Source organism: Anomalospiza imberbis, chromosome 2 (assembly GCF_031753505.1).
Source record: "Anomalospiza imberbis isolate Cuckoo-Finch-1a 21T00152 chromosome 2, ASM3175350v1, whole genome shotgun sequence".
NCBI lineage: Eukaryota > Metazoa > Chordata > Aves > Passeriformes > Viduidae > Anomalospiza > Anomalospiza imberbis.
Window position 1 is genome coordinate 28833626 of NC_089682.1, and position 15423 is coordinate 28849048.

The window sequence follows — 15423 nt, forward strand, 5'->3', positions numbered from 1 at the left end:
TAGGGGAGTTGGTATTTAGATTTGGGTGGCACTTTCATGTGTTGAAAATGTCTTTTAAAAATAATCTATTTTCCTTCTATCATGCTATTGAATTGTAGAATACGTTGAGATAGAAAAGCTGGAATTATTTAATAACCAAAATTAGGAGTGTTTTTTGTAGTATATTTCTTATATTTCTCATTGCCAAACTCTTGGCTGATAAGGAATTCTGAGGTCCCAGCTAAACTCACCTGTGGGGCAGAATGGGCTGTTAGAGAGTGAGATGATAGATAGATCTGTTCCTCACCGTCCAAACCCAGTTTCTTTATAAAGCAGTAGAAAACAAACCTTTTCATAGAGCATCAAAAAGCAAGCTCAAGAACAACACGACTATCACACCTTTTGCGGTATTTTTTTTTCAGGCATCTGCCCCTGATTTTAATCCAAAGGAGCTGCTTTTGGAACTGGCGTGTCCAGCTTTGGTGTTTGCCTGCTGAGGAAGAGATATGCACTTTGTCCCTCACCTGCAGATGGCTTGGATGCTTTTACTTTACCGAGGCAAGCACTTCCCAGTGGGCTGCACTGAGAAAGTGCTTTTCATAGCATTAGTACAGAACCAAGTCGCAAAAGAATATTAATCTAATACATTCCAAAATTCAAATATGTGTGATTAATAAGCATTATTATCTATAAATAAGGCTCTAATGATACTTTGGCAGTGTTGTAAACACAAGAATCAGAAGCAATTATTGTCATTATTGTTCTGCAAGTACCTTCCATGAATACCAAATGGATATTACTGTCCAGCTCCTTGGCACATAGAAATCCTGTAAAGAACAGTTGTCAGTCACTAAGGCCTGGCCGGCTGCTGTTAAATACGTTTGTGTAAAATGTACTGTACCTGAAGACAAAGCCGCTGAGTTATTGAAAGCAAGATGACTGATTAAAAAAAATGTTCTTTGTCCTTTGCAACACCAAAAATTATGTTAAATAAAGACAATGAGAAAGTTTTCCCATCCTATGAGATGAACTGTATGTGTGATGGTTGTGATTAAAAATGGAAATGGACTCTGACAAAAATACTGCCCTTCTTTGTGTGAAACACACAAAGGTGAGGATGTTCCAGCTGAAAGGTGGTGTGTAAATTATGAAAACATCCCCCCACCCCCTAGCTGTAAGAGGTAACTCAGGGCGAGTTTTCAAGGACACAGGATGAAAGGGGTCTTAATCCTCATCACATTTACCTCTCCCCAGTTTGTACAGGTCCTGTAGACTGGAGTCACGCTGGTGGCCGGGTCCCACTCTCTGTGACACCCCCACTCGCCTGCCTTTGGCAGTCTCACCTCCCGCACCAAACCTTGCTGCTTTAGACGGCGCCAGCCAACAGCAGCATTTTGTGGTGGGTGTTATGTTGTTCTTCGGATGCCAGGGTGTCATCGCGAGCAGGAACAGTGTGGGTCTGACTCTCTGAATATGCAGAAAGAAAAAGTAAAAAAAAAAAAAACCAACTAAACCCCAAACAGTAAGCTTTACTTTCCAAATGTGTTCAATTCTTCTTTTCTCTCCTTGATATTTGGGGCGTGCAGCACCCTATACCATGTGGTTTAACATTTTGTTCTCTATTTGTAGGTCAACATTTCCATGATTAAACTTCATCCTTTATTCAGCCTGTTCTGGCTAGGCTTTGCAGCACATGTGATATAAGCTGTTTTCACAGCTAGTAGGCCAAATCTTACTCTGAATAAGGGAGCCAAACATATGTGACTGAGTCAGACACTTAAATCAACTCCTTGGTAAATGGGAGATAACTCCAGGTGCAGTGATGAACACTGAGAACCAAAAAAGTGGGAAGGGTGGCCAGTGTTCCTCTGTGTAGGAAAGGAGACATCCTATGCACACAGGCAGTGAAATCATAGTCCTACCCAAATTTTGCTCTCCTGCATTTTTCTGAGGACACAGAGCCCTCTTCACTGAAATAATTGGGAATTTTTCCATTCAGGGTCAGGCCAGCCTGGGGTAGGCTCAGCTGCAGCTGGGCATGGAACTGGCTGTGCAGGAGGGGGACAAGGCAGCAGGAAGTGAGCCCACCTTACATTCACAGCATGCACAAGAAGGTTGCTGGGGGAACATGGAGCACTTCACCTACAGCATTATGTTTCTTTCACTTGCCCTCCCTTCATCTCCCTTACTGATCTCATTTACAGACCAAGGCTGGTGGCTCTTCTTTCGCTTGGTGGCAGGTATCAGTTGCTCTAAGTCCATGAAGTTGGACTGGGCAACCTATCCACTTAAATCAGTGGAACAATTCCCAGAAGCACTGGCCATCCAGAGTGAATGTGACCCACCAGTAACCCTTGGTGCAGAGGATTTTTGTTAAAGACTCTGGCTGTGTGGCCAGCAGCCCTCCTCCTGTCCTTCTTTGCCATTGCTTGGTAATTCTGTTAAGTTCTGGGAAGCCTATGAGGCTCATCAGACACAAACAGAAGTGCCAGAGGAGGAAGGGATGTCATAAATTATCCAGACCTGCTGTGTGGTTGCTGTGTGATGTTCCTACCTTCACCAGACCTGGACTGGTTGGGGCTGTTGGGTCGCTAAACAGCAAGTACCAGAGTGAATAACAAGAGAGCTCCTGCAGGAGGTCCAGAGAGGACCTATTTTCCTCAAATGGACATGCCTGTACCCGTAATATTATAGAGAGAGGACTGTGCTTCATATATAATTTGGTGATGAACTGCAGCATCACAGAGAGGACTTGACAATGAACCATTTCTGTCAGGAGCAAGCACTTCCAGAGCTATACTGGGGCTGCCTCCCTCAGCTAAAGGAAATACAGAAATACAGGCAGCATAGAAGGACTTTCAGCAACTTTTTTTTTTTTTTTGTTGTTTTTTTGTTGTTGTTTTTTGTTTTTGTTTTAATTGTACCCATTCTGTAGATTTTGTTCATTTGCTTAGGTTTTTTTAAAATAGTTTTGTTCATTTAGGGAGAAAAACATATCCTGCCCAAAACTAAATCTGCTTGCTAAATCTCCAGTGAAAAAGGTCAAATGATGACTACTGTGGCTTTTTGAGTACTGTGTTATTCATAATTTAGAAAGTCCTATCCTGATAAGACACACAGTAGGCAATACATATAAGATGAAGTTTATGCACTAGTCTGAGGTTTTGAGGACCTGCCTCATGGCTGGGCAAATCCCTGGGCATGCATGTGAATAATCTGATGCACTTCCCTGCCATTACATTGGGAAGAAAAGTGTGCTGGCTATGAGATGTTACCAGGGACTTAATAGAAGGCAGGTGCCTTCAGTGCTTGTCATGCAGTTAGGGGATGACATCCAGAATGAGGCACAGAAGGAGATGATCTGGTCCGGTGTGCCTTGGGGACATGGAATGGTGCAAGGCAGGGGTAGGATGAACTGCACACTCCTGGAAAGCAAGAGGGAGAGTACCATGATTCTGCCCTCACTGGAGTGAAAGTTAATCAAGAATATGCTGGAATAAATCCCTATGTGCATCAAAGATACATTGGTATCAAATTAATGGAAAGGAGAAGGGAATTTAGGACAACTAAGATCTGCTGATAGGGTCAGGTGACCTCCCTGTCCTTAGGTCTACATTTTGGAAACACATATTGTACTTTGGTTTCACGTTTAAATGTGTAAGCCAAATTGTGATGCTTACAGAGACCAAGAAGATTGGAATAAGATGGAAAGTCCTGTAATCAGGGAGCGAAAGGATTGTAGCAGGGTATGGTGAAGTTAAGCAAAAGAAAATTAAAATTTTTCTCTCCAGTTATTTAGACAAAAGAAGTTAAATCTTCATTTTCTTATGCTTAAATAACAGTCTCCCTCTTCCATGGTGTAAAAGATCCCAAGATCACGCAGGAATGAATTAAGACTATGGTAACAGACATGATTTCAAGTTAATGAAGAGACAGTATGTTTTTTATTATATTTTCTCTTGTTTATGATTGCCTTTTTTTTGGGTTTGATATTACTGTAAGTAAATACATTTGTCTTTTGTTTCATTTCCCCCCTGTGACCTATTTCATTTAATTAGAAGGAAATGCATAATAGGAAATGAGTATCATCACACTGAGCTCCATCCAAAGCCCATGAAATCATCAGGAACGTTTTCTGGGCTTTTCACTATCACTGCGTCCAACCCAGCAGAAAAGAGGGACTATTTCCACCTTATCTGGAAGAATGTGTGCTGTCAGTGTAAAAATATTACAGTTCTTATTTTAAGGTCTGGCCCCAATACTAGGGAAGGATTTTGCTACTGCATGTGCCTCTCTGTGCCACATGTTTCACATCTGTGGCAACACATTAAAGGATAAAGGTTCCTAAAACTTTAACTCTGAATATACATATAAAAAGAAGATACATATTAAGGAAAAGATAAAAGATATTGATGGAAGTACAGGAGATGCTCTTTAACATGCATATTATTGACTCAATAGATTGTTACGGCTTCAGAGCTATTAGGGTCTGCTGTGTCAATGTGTACTTAGGGACTGTTTAATATGCAGATGGTTGACATGACAGACTGGAACCATTACAGTCTATCATGTCAGGGGGGATACATGAATACGCACTTTGCCAACACTCTAAAAAGTCCCTTTAAAATGCAGTAGCTGTTTTTTACAATAACTTCATAGGTTTGGTTCTTTGCATGCCCAGAGACTTGAGACTCTGGATTTATCAGCAAAAAAATTTATTTCCAAATTAAGTCATTTTCCATGTGGAATGTGCAGTCTGGAGGACAGGGTGTAATCTCAGATACACAGCTCCTATCAAATCTTGTAAAATTAGCTACTGCACTTGTGCATGTGTAGAAGAGATCAGAATCTATCTGTCGGCATGTGTCTTTTTGAAGAATATAATTTTGTCTTTTTGAGAGGTAAGGGAGAATGTTGTCTCATTTTTCATTCAAATAATCTTCAGTAGCAATTAAATAGCTTATGCTACCTAAGAGATCAGTTATTACAAGATAAGCAGCATGACAGTTTGGAAAACTGAGTAAGTCTTTGATTATTTACTAAGTTTTGATATCTGCTATTTGCCTCAAAATGCTAAAAAGTGAAGTATAAGATACAAACATGAAAGGCTCATTTGATCATCATAAGGAAAAGAATAAGTAGTTTTGCTTTTCTTTTCCTCAACAACTTATTTTTTATTAAAATAGCAAAGCCAAATGTTGTGTTTAATAAGATATATTTTTTTCATTTGAATATCAAATGGAAAAATACAATTAAAATATTTCTGCTTTTACATTAATCGTCGGCTATATTTCAGCAATGCATATATCTAAGAAGCTCAGCATACACATTTGGTATATATTAGATGCTTCTAACAGAATCCCAGACCTCTTCCCCTGATTTTTAATGTTCTTTTTTATGGCAGTGGTCCAGGGACATTTTAATTTGCAAGCCTGTGAACTTGGAGGTAATACTTGTAGTGGGGCATTATGTCTAGTCCATTCCCTCTAAGTTTATTGTCCTGTGTCACCTAGTTCTGATTTTAGCTGATTTGCTGAACTGAGTTGCATGGTGCAATTCCAGCACAAAATTCACTGAACAAAAGCACTCTGCTTTGCAAATAATAGTAATTGTGCAGTATTATAAAGGTCTTTCCTCTTATCTGTGGGAGAGTTGGAGGACAGATTCTACAAAAATTTTCATTTTTAGGCAAATGCGATGGCTGATTTCTGACAGCTCTTTTTACTGCCTGGTGCTGACGGGGATACCATGGGGGCAGTCTGGATGTGGTGGTAATGGGTAGGGCAAGTGCCAGGAGGTAGAAGGCGCAGAGAGCACATTTCCCATAACCTGTTACACAAGTACTCCTGAGTCATCTGTGAGATTTCTGCAATGACACAGGAAAGCCAGGAAAAGCTTAGGGGAAAAGGGAGGTCTGGAAAAGCCCAGGAGGTGGCTTATTCTTACAGATGAATTCACCCTGGGGTCACGGAGAGGTCCCCAACGGGAGATACCTCTCCCTGGTGCTGAGTTACCTCTGCAACAGGGAAGGACCAAGCAGCAGAAGCCTGAGCTGCAGGAAAATGTATCGTAGCTTCAAACTGCATCAGTACCTGTGGGAAAGGTGAGCTTTGTTCCCTTGCCACCTCTGGGATGGTGGGCACACCCTTGTGGCAGTGGGTTGTGACCATGGCTGTGGGAGTGGCTGCTCCCACAGCAATTCTGCCTCCACCTCTGGCCTCATGTGGCTCTCCAGGCCACTCTGCTCTTCTCCTTCCCCAGTGCAGCCCTGGAAGTTCCATATCCCTCTCTGAGTTACCCATGTGCAGGGAAACATCATCAGCTGAAAGAGGCACGTATGAAGGTACGATGTGAAGCACTGTGTTACCTGGTGCTAATCAATAAAGCAAAAAATGTAGCTTTTTGACAGCACTTGTAATTTTGACTATTGCAATGGTGTGCCATTTCTTTGAATGCAGTATGCTTCTGTGCCCCATTAGAGCATGGCTGGCATTGCTTTTAACGATTCACAAATGCTGAGATGTTGAAAAATGTAACATTTACAAAAGATACATCTGGTGTATATTTACAAGGCTCAGGAATCATTTAAATAGTGCCTGTACCATCACCATATTAGGAGAAAAGTTAGTCCCAGTCGCATATGTGAAATCAGTAGTCAAATGTGTGCTGGTTGAAAGTCCAGTGCTATGATATGGTATTTTAGGGTATTAAACGTGAAAATACCAACACGGGTATAATGCTCAAATTAGATGAATATAGACCTGCATAACATATGTGACAGCTACCTATAGGCATCTGTTTAAACAGTGTGTCAGAAGAGGGTTATAGGTTTTGAGGGATAAATGCTTAATTTTTTTTTTAAGTAAAGCACAACCTTTGGCTTCTCATTGTGAGGTGTCATCATACCTTTTATCATGTTCTTCAGTGAGAATTGTAAGACCTACCTTGGAATTGAGCAATAAGCTATTGAACAGCTTCCTTTATATCACATAACATGTCAAGGACAAAAAGGTGTTTGTCTCCTCCTGCCAGTGCAATACCACTTAAGTTACATTTGTAAACTATTTTTTAATTAATGCGATGGGTCATGTTTTCACCACACTAAGGCAGGAAATTCAAGGTAAACCAGATACTCCCTTTCTCAGTCACACAAACATGAATTAAGCATGTAGCATCAGACTTAATTTCAATTTCTAGGTCTGTAATTGAATCTAGCTCAATGTGAACTCTTTTTACTGCACCATCACATTGATATCTGGATGTTAATGACATTATTTAGAGCAACAAATCAACCTATAGGACTGCGTTCAACTATATGTATATGTATTTGACAGTAAACGGAATAAAAAAATGTTACTTTTCTCTAGGGGCAGATTTGTTAAAGGGTTTTCATCTTTTGTCAAGATATTTAATCTTGCAATGTTACAAAAAAATGCACAGTTTGTACAAGTGCAGATTTGTGCATGCACAGTTTGCCTGATTGCTAATATGGCTGAACACACTTAGCTTTAACACACGCAAATGAGAGAGAAAAGATAATTTTTGTATATATCCTTCTGAGTCAAGTATGAGTCGCTGGACTCTAAGGGAAGCAGGTATCCACTTTTGGGGCTGAAGGCTGTCACTCTGGATCACTCTGTACATCCATCTCAGTTCATGCATGCCAATGAGAACAAATCCTAACAATGAGCTATTGAGTGATGCCAGCAGAAATGAATGTTTCTGAAAGCTTCAGGGTTTTGGAGAAAGCAGCTGAAGCCAACTCTGTGGCACTCACCACTGCTGCCTAACTGAAGGAGGGCAAGATTTTGGCACAAGCCTCCCATGTAATGGACAGATTTGAACACACCTTTGTTTTTCAACAGGCTGAGTAAAGCTGGTATGGGACTATAGAATTAAGCCAAAATGCCCAACCATGTTATTTCCTCAGAGGGGTTCACTAAAGAACAACTTCAACTAAATTATTAGCACTACTAGTAATTATTATTATTAATTCCTTTTGGTAAGCCTGTCCCTCCATCACAGTAGCAATCACGTGCTGGGATGTCTACTGCTTAGGACATCATACTCCTTTGGAAGTGGATGCTTGTTTAATTGATAGATTGCAAAGAAGGTCTGACCTATTGCCTTTTCATGTTTTGCTTTGTTTCAATTGCCTGGACTCTCACAGCTCCTTAGTAGCTTTTCTGATCCATCATGTCAGGCTGGCAGCTGTGCCTGCCTGCCCACCGTGAGCCAGATTTCACTCTCAGATGCTTGGCATACCCTCCTGCCTCACTGTTCTCTCACTGGAGAGCTGATTTTGCCTTTACCTCTGTTAAACACCTCGGTTTTAATGGGAATAACTGCTTTCTCTCATGGGTCCTCAATCCTGGGCTCCGGGTGTCAAAAGACAGAGGAGGAGGGCTCATTCCCAGATGTCCCTAGGCGTGGACTATGCATGCGGGATCAGGCTTCTGCCTGACATCTGCAGACTGAGCCCTCTACCCCTCCCAGCGAATGGTCCCACTCAGAACCATGGGCATTTTAATCTGGAGATGTATTCCCCAGGCTGTGTAACTTTTGCACTCACTGTGGACTCCCCACCTCACTTGAGCCTAATCTCCCTGGGTCATGCAGGCCCACAAAGAATGGCATCTCAAATGAATAAACTCCATTTTACATCAGTCCACCTGAAAAATTGTTCTCAGAGGTTTCCACCCCCTCCCCAACATCAGGAAAAAATGGTTGAAATTTTATAAGCAGATTTTCAAGAAGGAACAGGTTTTTTTTTTTTTTTTTTTACTACCAAGCTGTATAATAGGTGTTTTTGAGAGGTCATTAACTTCAGCAGTATAGTCAGAAACAGTGTTACACCCCACACAGCATCCATCATTAAGCAATTAAGTTACTGATGGGCTTTTACATTTATTTACCTTGATGGAAAGATATGTTTACTGAACCTGAGTACAAATCAACATAAGGAGGTGGAAGTTCAGAGTAAATTTGACTAATGATGTCGTGTTTTCATCCTTAAAAGAAAGAAAAAAACCTCTCTGCTTTTGATGCTATTTTATCTTCATTGGAAGGGATCCGAAATGATCCCAACTGTCATGTGAGCGCTCAGTCAGGCTTAGATCCTCTTTGATTGCAGCTGAACCTCTCTCTGTTGGCTCATACCTTTCCTTATATGAATACAGCATACAGCACGTCAGGTTGTTTACTGAACAGCACTTTTACTCTTCCTCTGTGAATGCCCTCATGATTATATCTTTAAGAAAATTTGAGCTGTGGCCACCTTTGCCTGAGGAGATGTTAATGTGGCCTCATTGCTGATGTGTAGGAAGAATTTCCTTTTGCTTTCACAGTAACTTCTGAAATACAAATAAGAAATATTTCTTTCATGAAACTTAATTCTCTCTCCTTTTTTTTCAGGCCCATTCTTTTCTCCACTCTTGGTATGTGGATTTCTCTCTCTCCAAGTAATTCCTTAGCATACCCTTGAATGGCATCTACCACACGTGAGCATCCTCCACAGTCTCTAAGATACTTTTGTTGTTTTTCTTCTTTGAACATTTGTTTTTTTGAGATGACATTGACAGACATGAGGCCTAAGTCTGGAGATGTTCTGTGGGTAGAGCTCACATTTATTTCAGTATGTCGAGCAGTTTTAGGATCTGATCCATATTGAAGACTAGCATGGTGTAATGAGGCCTGGGCATATACAACAATATGTATTCTAACACAGCTCACTCAAAACAAATATGTTCCCTTCTCTTTGGCTGGTATAAACAAACAATCTCCATTGTGTTCTGCATGGCTCTACTGCGCCGCCTTGCACATGGCAAGAGCTTGGCTTTCCTGTTCACACAAACAGCATCTTCGTTCTGCGACACAGTGCGTGCCCAGACAGACCTGTAGCTCAGGACACTGGTCCTAAACACTGATAGTTGATCTGGTGTTAAGTCCCAAATGAGGAAATGAGGGAATTTTTCTTGCAACAGATATATTTACACAGGGTCTTCTTTCTGAGTCCTGTGCACTTCAGTCAGACAATACCGACTCTGGATTCCACGGCTGGAAAGCAGAGAATCAGTGTAGTAGTCATTGCAAGATCCCCTCACACTGACCCACAAAATCTACTCCTCTGATATCTAAATTCCCTTGCAATAAAAATCGTCAGCTTTGTGAAAAATTCGTGATGACTTGAGGTGGAAACATTAGCAGGGGTGTGCTCAAAACTCATGTGTGGGACCCATTGTCTGTGTGAAGCAGAGTGAGTTTGAACCCAGGTGTTCCTTCTGTGATTGAGCTCAGACTTTTATGCCATTTTGCAAAGCCATTACCCTCTCCTGTAACTTGTGCTGGAAGCAGAGTGAGCTGTTTTGGCACTGAAATGATTTCATTGTTAGGCTAAGTGTTACACAGATGGCATTCTTAAATGTAAAATTCTTTTTATGATTCTTTCTATTTCATATTTATTTCATTAGATCATTATTTATGTTAAAGAGTCACTATTAATCTGAAATGTGCTCAGCTTGAAAGAAAATGTTGAGAGAAGTTTCAGGTATCTGATCGTCAATCCTTTAGTTTTTTTGTTTTGCATTTTCCTACTTAAAATGTTTTTTTTTTGTCTCTAGGTGCTATGTGACAGATCCACACAAACAACAGAGGGGAAAGAGCCTCACTTAACTGATTAGAGGAGAGAAGCAGTGAAAGGGAATATGCACAAAGCACTGCCAAATTCACAGAGCAACAGAAAAGATAAAAAATAGAATAATTTCACTGGCCTTTTTTTTTCTCTCTATAGAGTAACGTAAGGTATTTCTTATACTAGCATCAGCAAAACAATTTTCAGACAAAAATGTGATTTCTTAATTAAGGATCTCTAATTCAAAATATATTCATTTAATAAAGAGTAATTATGATAGAAGCAACTACTCCTTCATATCAATAATTCATTCAGAAGTAAACAATATCAACATATTAGCATTTATTTTTCCATTTAATAGGCTGTGATTTAAAATAAATCCAAATCATCATAATCATTCTGCTCCATATGCTGGGAAAGAAAAAGTCACCTTAAACCAGATGCATATTGTGAAAAAAAAAGGAAAAAAAAAAGAAAAAGAGGAAGACAAGTTGTTCTAAAGAAACAGCATATGGGAGAAAATCTTAAGCCTCGGTAAAGATGCTCTACTTTGTAGATGGCAATTTAGTTTTGAACAGAAAGAAAGTATGTTTAGATTAGATATTAGGAAGAAATCCTTTACTAAGAAGCTGGTGGGGCACTGGAACAGGTTGTCCAGAGAAGCTGTGGATACCTCATCCCTGGAATTGGTTAATGCCAAGTTAGATGGGACTTTGAGCAACCTGGTCTAGTGGAAGGTGTCCCTGCACATGGCAGAGCAGTTGGACTAGAAGTCTTTCCTAACCCAAACAATTCTGTGATTCTATAATTCTGCAATAACTATGATTCTATGATAGTGAGGCTGAGTTATGCCAAATAAGATTCTGGTCAATAATTGTTGAAAACTAGGAGTCAAATACTGATTTCTTACTTTTAGAAAATAATAAAAAAAAGAGATTTCTCTCAGTTTTAATCAGGAAAAGGCAATAAACGTTATCAGAAAAATTCTAGTTTGAAGATGCTTATGTATGCAAACAATAGGCTGTTTGCAAGTTCTTATGTATGGAAACAATAGGCTGTTTACAAGTTCCAAGTTGGCTCTGCACGTGTACCTGTGAATGTGCTTGGAGCTGCATTTATTTTTCCTGTTGCTAATTACATAGCCAATCCCTCTCCTAACTCATATCCTTAACTACCCACATCATTTTGCCAGCTGACAGCTCTTTTTCAGCTCCCTAACACATCAGCACTCCTGAAGCAACTTCTGTTAAAAACTTTTATTTCTGTCACCTGTCTGAGGTCCAGGGAGTGGCATTTGGAGCCTGTGGATCAGGATTGTACTTGGAAATTTTTTTTTACTTTTGACATACCAAAAAAGAAATGAAGGGTTCAAGCCCTGGTCAGCCTGTGCTACAGCATCTTGAGAAGTTGGTGTAAGTCTCCTCTTGTTATTTTTTCTGTTTTTGCTATCAGCAGGAGAGGCCAGAGGCTGTAGTAGAGAGTGGGGCATCACCACTCTGCCTACTCTGCTCCTATGTCCAAGGCAGCACTGACAGCATGCTCTTCAGGCCTTGGTGCAGCCATAGGGCCCTCTTGTCCTTGGATGAGCTCAGCAAAGCCCTTTCTCTTCCCCAGACAGAGAGCCCTGTATTCTGTCTGGGAGAATAAGACTGTGCAGCCCTTCTTCCCCAGAATTCCAGCAGTGATGCTCTCAGGGGACCTCTCCTAGTGGTGGCTGCCGTTGCAATGCTGTGAGCATGGTGCAGGATAACTCTGCAAAAAGGTGTTTTCTTAGCCTCTTAGGTGAATTTTGTCACCTGTGTCATTATCCTGTTACTCTTCCAAGATTGTGGTTGCTGTCCCAGCAAAGACTGCCCGGGGATGTATAGTCCCAGAGCAAGCAAGTTTAAAAGGTATCTGACTTTTGTTCTTTTCCAATCTCTGTCATTCTTTATGCTGTTAATATTCCTCCAACAATTTTTAAGGAGAAAAGTGAGTCATGTTTGATTTTCCATACCCTAACAGAGAGGAGCCATATATTTTCCACAAGCTATTGCATTATTTCTCTCTCCGGTGTGGCTCTGATTTAGTGCTGGATGAAACTCAAAAGGAGGATTAGTGTAGAGAGACTCCCATATGCTTGGATGCATTTCTGAACTGTGTACTATCCTCACTGCTTTTGATGAAGAAAGCTGGGCTATAAACCTGATGAGAACAGGCTTCCATGCAAGATGTTTAGTATTTCCTGCTTCCATTTGGGCCAGGAATACAGCACACCCAGCCACTTTTGGCCCTGTAGCTCTTGGTCACAGGTCTGCCTGAAATTTAGAAAATCGCAGCAGTGGAAAATGAATGGGGGAGTGAAAGGAAGTTGATTTTTCTCCACTTTAATAAAGACTAGATTAGGGTTTTGTTCCAGTTTTAGCAAAAGCTTTTCTGGGGGGATGGGCACAGGTAGAATGTTTTTATATTAATGGAATTGGTTCATCTGTCTATTAGATGGCTGCACTGGAGTGCAAGTCCCTTTTTATGGTCCTGAGTAAAAGAGCTTGTGCTGCTTTTTAAGGCTGCCCTTCTGGGAAAATCAGAGTTGGATGTAAAACTCTGACTATATTGTATTTAAGGAAATTGGGAGCACAAGAAGGAAGCAAGATGAAGAGAAATAGTGAAAAAGGGAGAGAGGGAGGCTTCCCAAAGATAAGCTGCTACAGTGAGTTGTGCTACTGCTTGGTGTCACACATGGGAGCTTCACTATACCTAATATCTGATCATTTTTCTTGCTGGTAATTAAATTGTAAATAGTGAAACACAAAGCAGCACTGAAATTGACCCTAAAACTGCTGATGTACTGCCATTTGGGGCTATCTTCTTTACTATTTTCTGTTTTTAGAAAGAATTTCCCAATAGTACTGTTATCAGTCGATCATTTTTGCTGATTCTCCTCTCCATTACAAAGGTTTCTGATTTTGTGAATGAAAGTCTATGTTTTCTCAACCAAATCCTTTGCTCGTCGGTCTATTAGTAAACTAATGTTAACTTACAAGATTTGACTGAAACCTCAGGGTCTGCCAGCTGGATGCTTGAGGAGTCCAAGCTGGCTAGGTAAAGAAACACCTTTTTCACACGATCCAGCTCGGGCCCCGAGTTGCCCCACAAGTTTCTATCAGAACAAAGGCTGACATTGTCTACAAGGAGCAACTCAGATTACGGTCCCTTCCAGCTGCATTGCCCCTGACCCCAGTCCTGCCCTGGGCTGCCCACGCTCTGCCCTTCCTGCACGCACGGAGGCTTCAGCTGCAGCCCGCCGCCTGGCAGCGTTGAGTCTGGTCTTGAGGGTGGCCTTGGATGTGTTTTAAAAGGCAGTGCAGGCGCTCTGTGAGGATAACATGGAATGATTATTTTAGGGCAGATTTTCCCCTAAAAAAAATATAGTTCTACATGTGTGCAGTTTGATCTTCACACAAAAGATTTATATAAGAACTCACTTCTCTCTGTCACTTACCAAAAAAAAAAAAAAAAAAAAAAAAAAAGGCATGCTGGCAGGATTTAGGGAAGTGTGCAGGCTAAAGGATAGAAGCAGACAAAAGGGATTTTTTCTTCTAAGAACATCTGCACAGCTGGAACCCTGGCAGTGCTGTGGTTTGAAAGCCTAGGTGTTGCCTGGCTGGGGCAAGGGACAATGTCTGTTTGGCACCCTCCTGACACGCAAATCTGGCCATAGATTCTTAGAGCAGTCCTCAGCCATTTCCCTTGCTGTGCATACACAGATACATGGACATTATTTTGCCATCAAATGCCTGTTTTGGGAAATCTTCCACCCTGGAGGTAAACTATACATAAATGATCTGAGGGTAAAGGTGGAGGAAGAAACTGTGATTTCTTTACATGCTAAAGTGGATATAAACCAGGCACAGAGTTAACAGGAAAAGAATATCTGCAGTGCCTCTAGATCAGCAGAAACAAAAAATCCCTGACTCCTAGATGCCCTGCAAAATGTGCCTATAGCTCAGGCTGGAGAAACTTAACAATAGGTCTGTTAGAGAAACAGCCCTGAGAGCCTGGCAAGGATAGGAAGGCTCCCTTGAGGCACCTGCACCCCAAATTTCTTTGTAAGGTCAGATCACCTCCTACGGGTAAAGCATAGGCTAGCTCAGTCTGATCTGCTTTGTGGCATGAAGGAAATGCATGTGTGAGTCTGGAGTGGTTCTGATTTTTGTCTGTCTCAGGCTGGCCCCATTCAGCCATCTCTGCCCATGCTGGGGAGTGAGTCCCAGATCCAAAGACAGATTCTAACAATACAGCTTGTGTGCATGCCTCTAATATAACATGATGCTTATAATTGAATATAAGTAGGGATGAGGCTTTAGATCTTCCTCAAATCTCACTGTAGCTTTGAGATTGTCAGACAGTGCTGAAGTGAGAGATCTGGAGTAGGAAAATTAGTGAACACAAAAGTCATGATATTTACTCAGTTTATGCATTTTCTCTCTTTTTTTTCCATAAAACCTGCATAACTGGCATGTAATTGTTTTGCTAAGTGAGTCTTGAAAGCAAAAGTCTTGATAGCTGTCAAATATCTTCTTTGTAGTACAGTGTGTTGTCCTCAGAAGATAATCAGTAGAACTTGCTCAGAAAAACTTAATCAGCAGAACTGAGCACATTGTCAGTGCTTAACAAATAATAAATTATAATAATAATCACAGTTCCTTTTGACACAACCTATCAAACTTCTGCTTTCTTTCCAGGAGTATCTTACTTACCTCTGTTTAAGATTTAATACCTTCTACAACTCTGCTTGTTATGGTTGAGAGGACTGGTGATACAACCTTAACAGG

General features: G+C 40.9%; 1 protein-coding gene across 33 annotated transcripts in view; it reads left to right on the top strand.

The window, feature by feature from the left end:
- The window catches only part of LOC137468509 (uncharacterized), a 70081-nt gene that overhangs the window by 18971 nt on the left and 35687 nt on the right, over window positions 1–15423 (top strand). For 12 of the 33 annotated variants that reach the window (XR_010995988.1, XR_010995986.1, XR_010995987.1 and 9 more), the window contains 2 exons: window positions 402–461; window positions 9394–9479. The exons of 1 other annotated variant lie outside the window; for it this stretch is intronic. Coding sequence is in view for 10 of the 32 variants with exons in the window: in XM_068180306.1 (XP_068036407.1) it covers window positions 402–461; window positions 9394–9444 (111 nt within the window). In the remaining 22 variants the exon portion in view is untranslated. Of the gene's footprint in view, window positions 1–401; window positions 1379–9393; window positions 9480–15423 lie in introns of all 33 variants that reach the window. 20 more of the 33 variants (XR_010995997.1, XR_010995996.1, XR_010996001.1 and 17 more) reach the window with 2 other exon arrangements.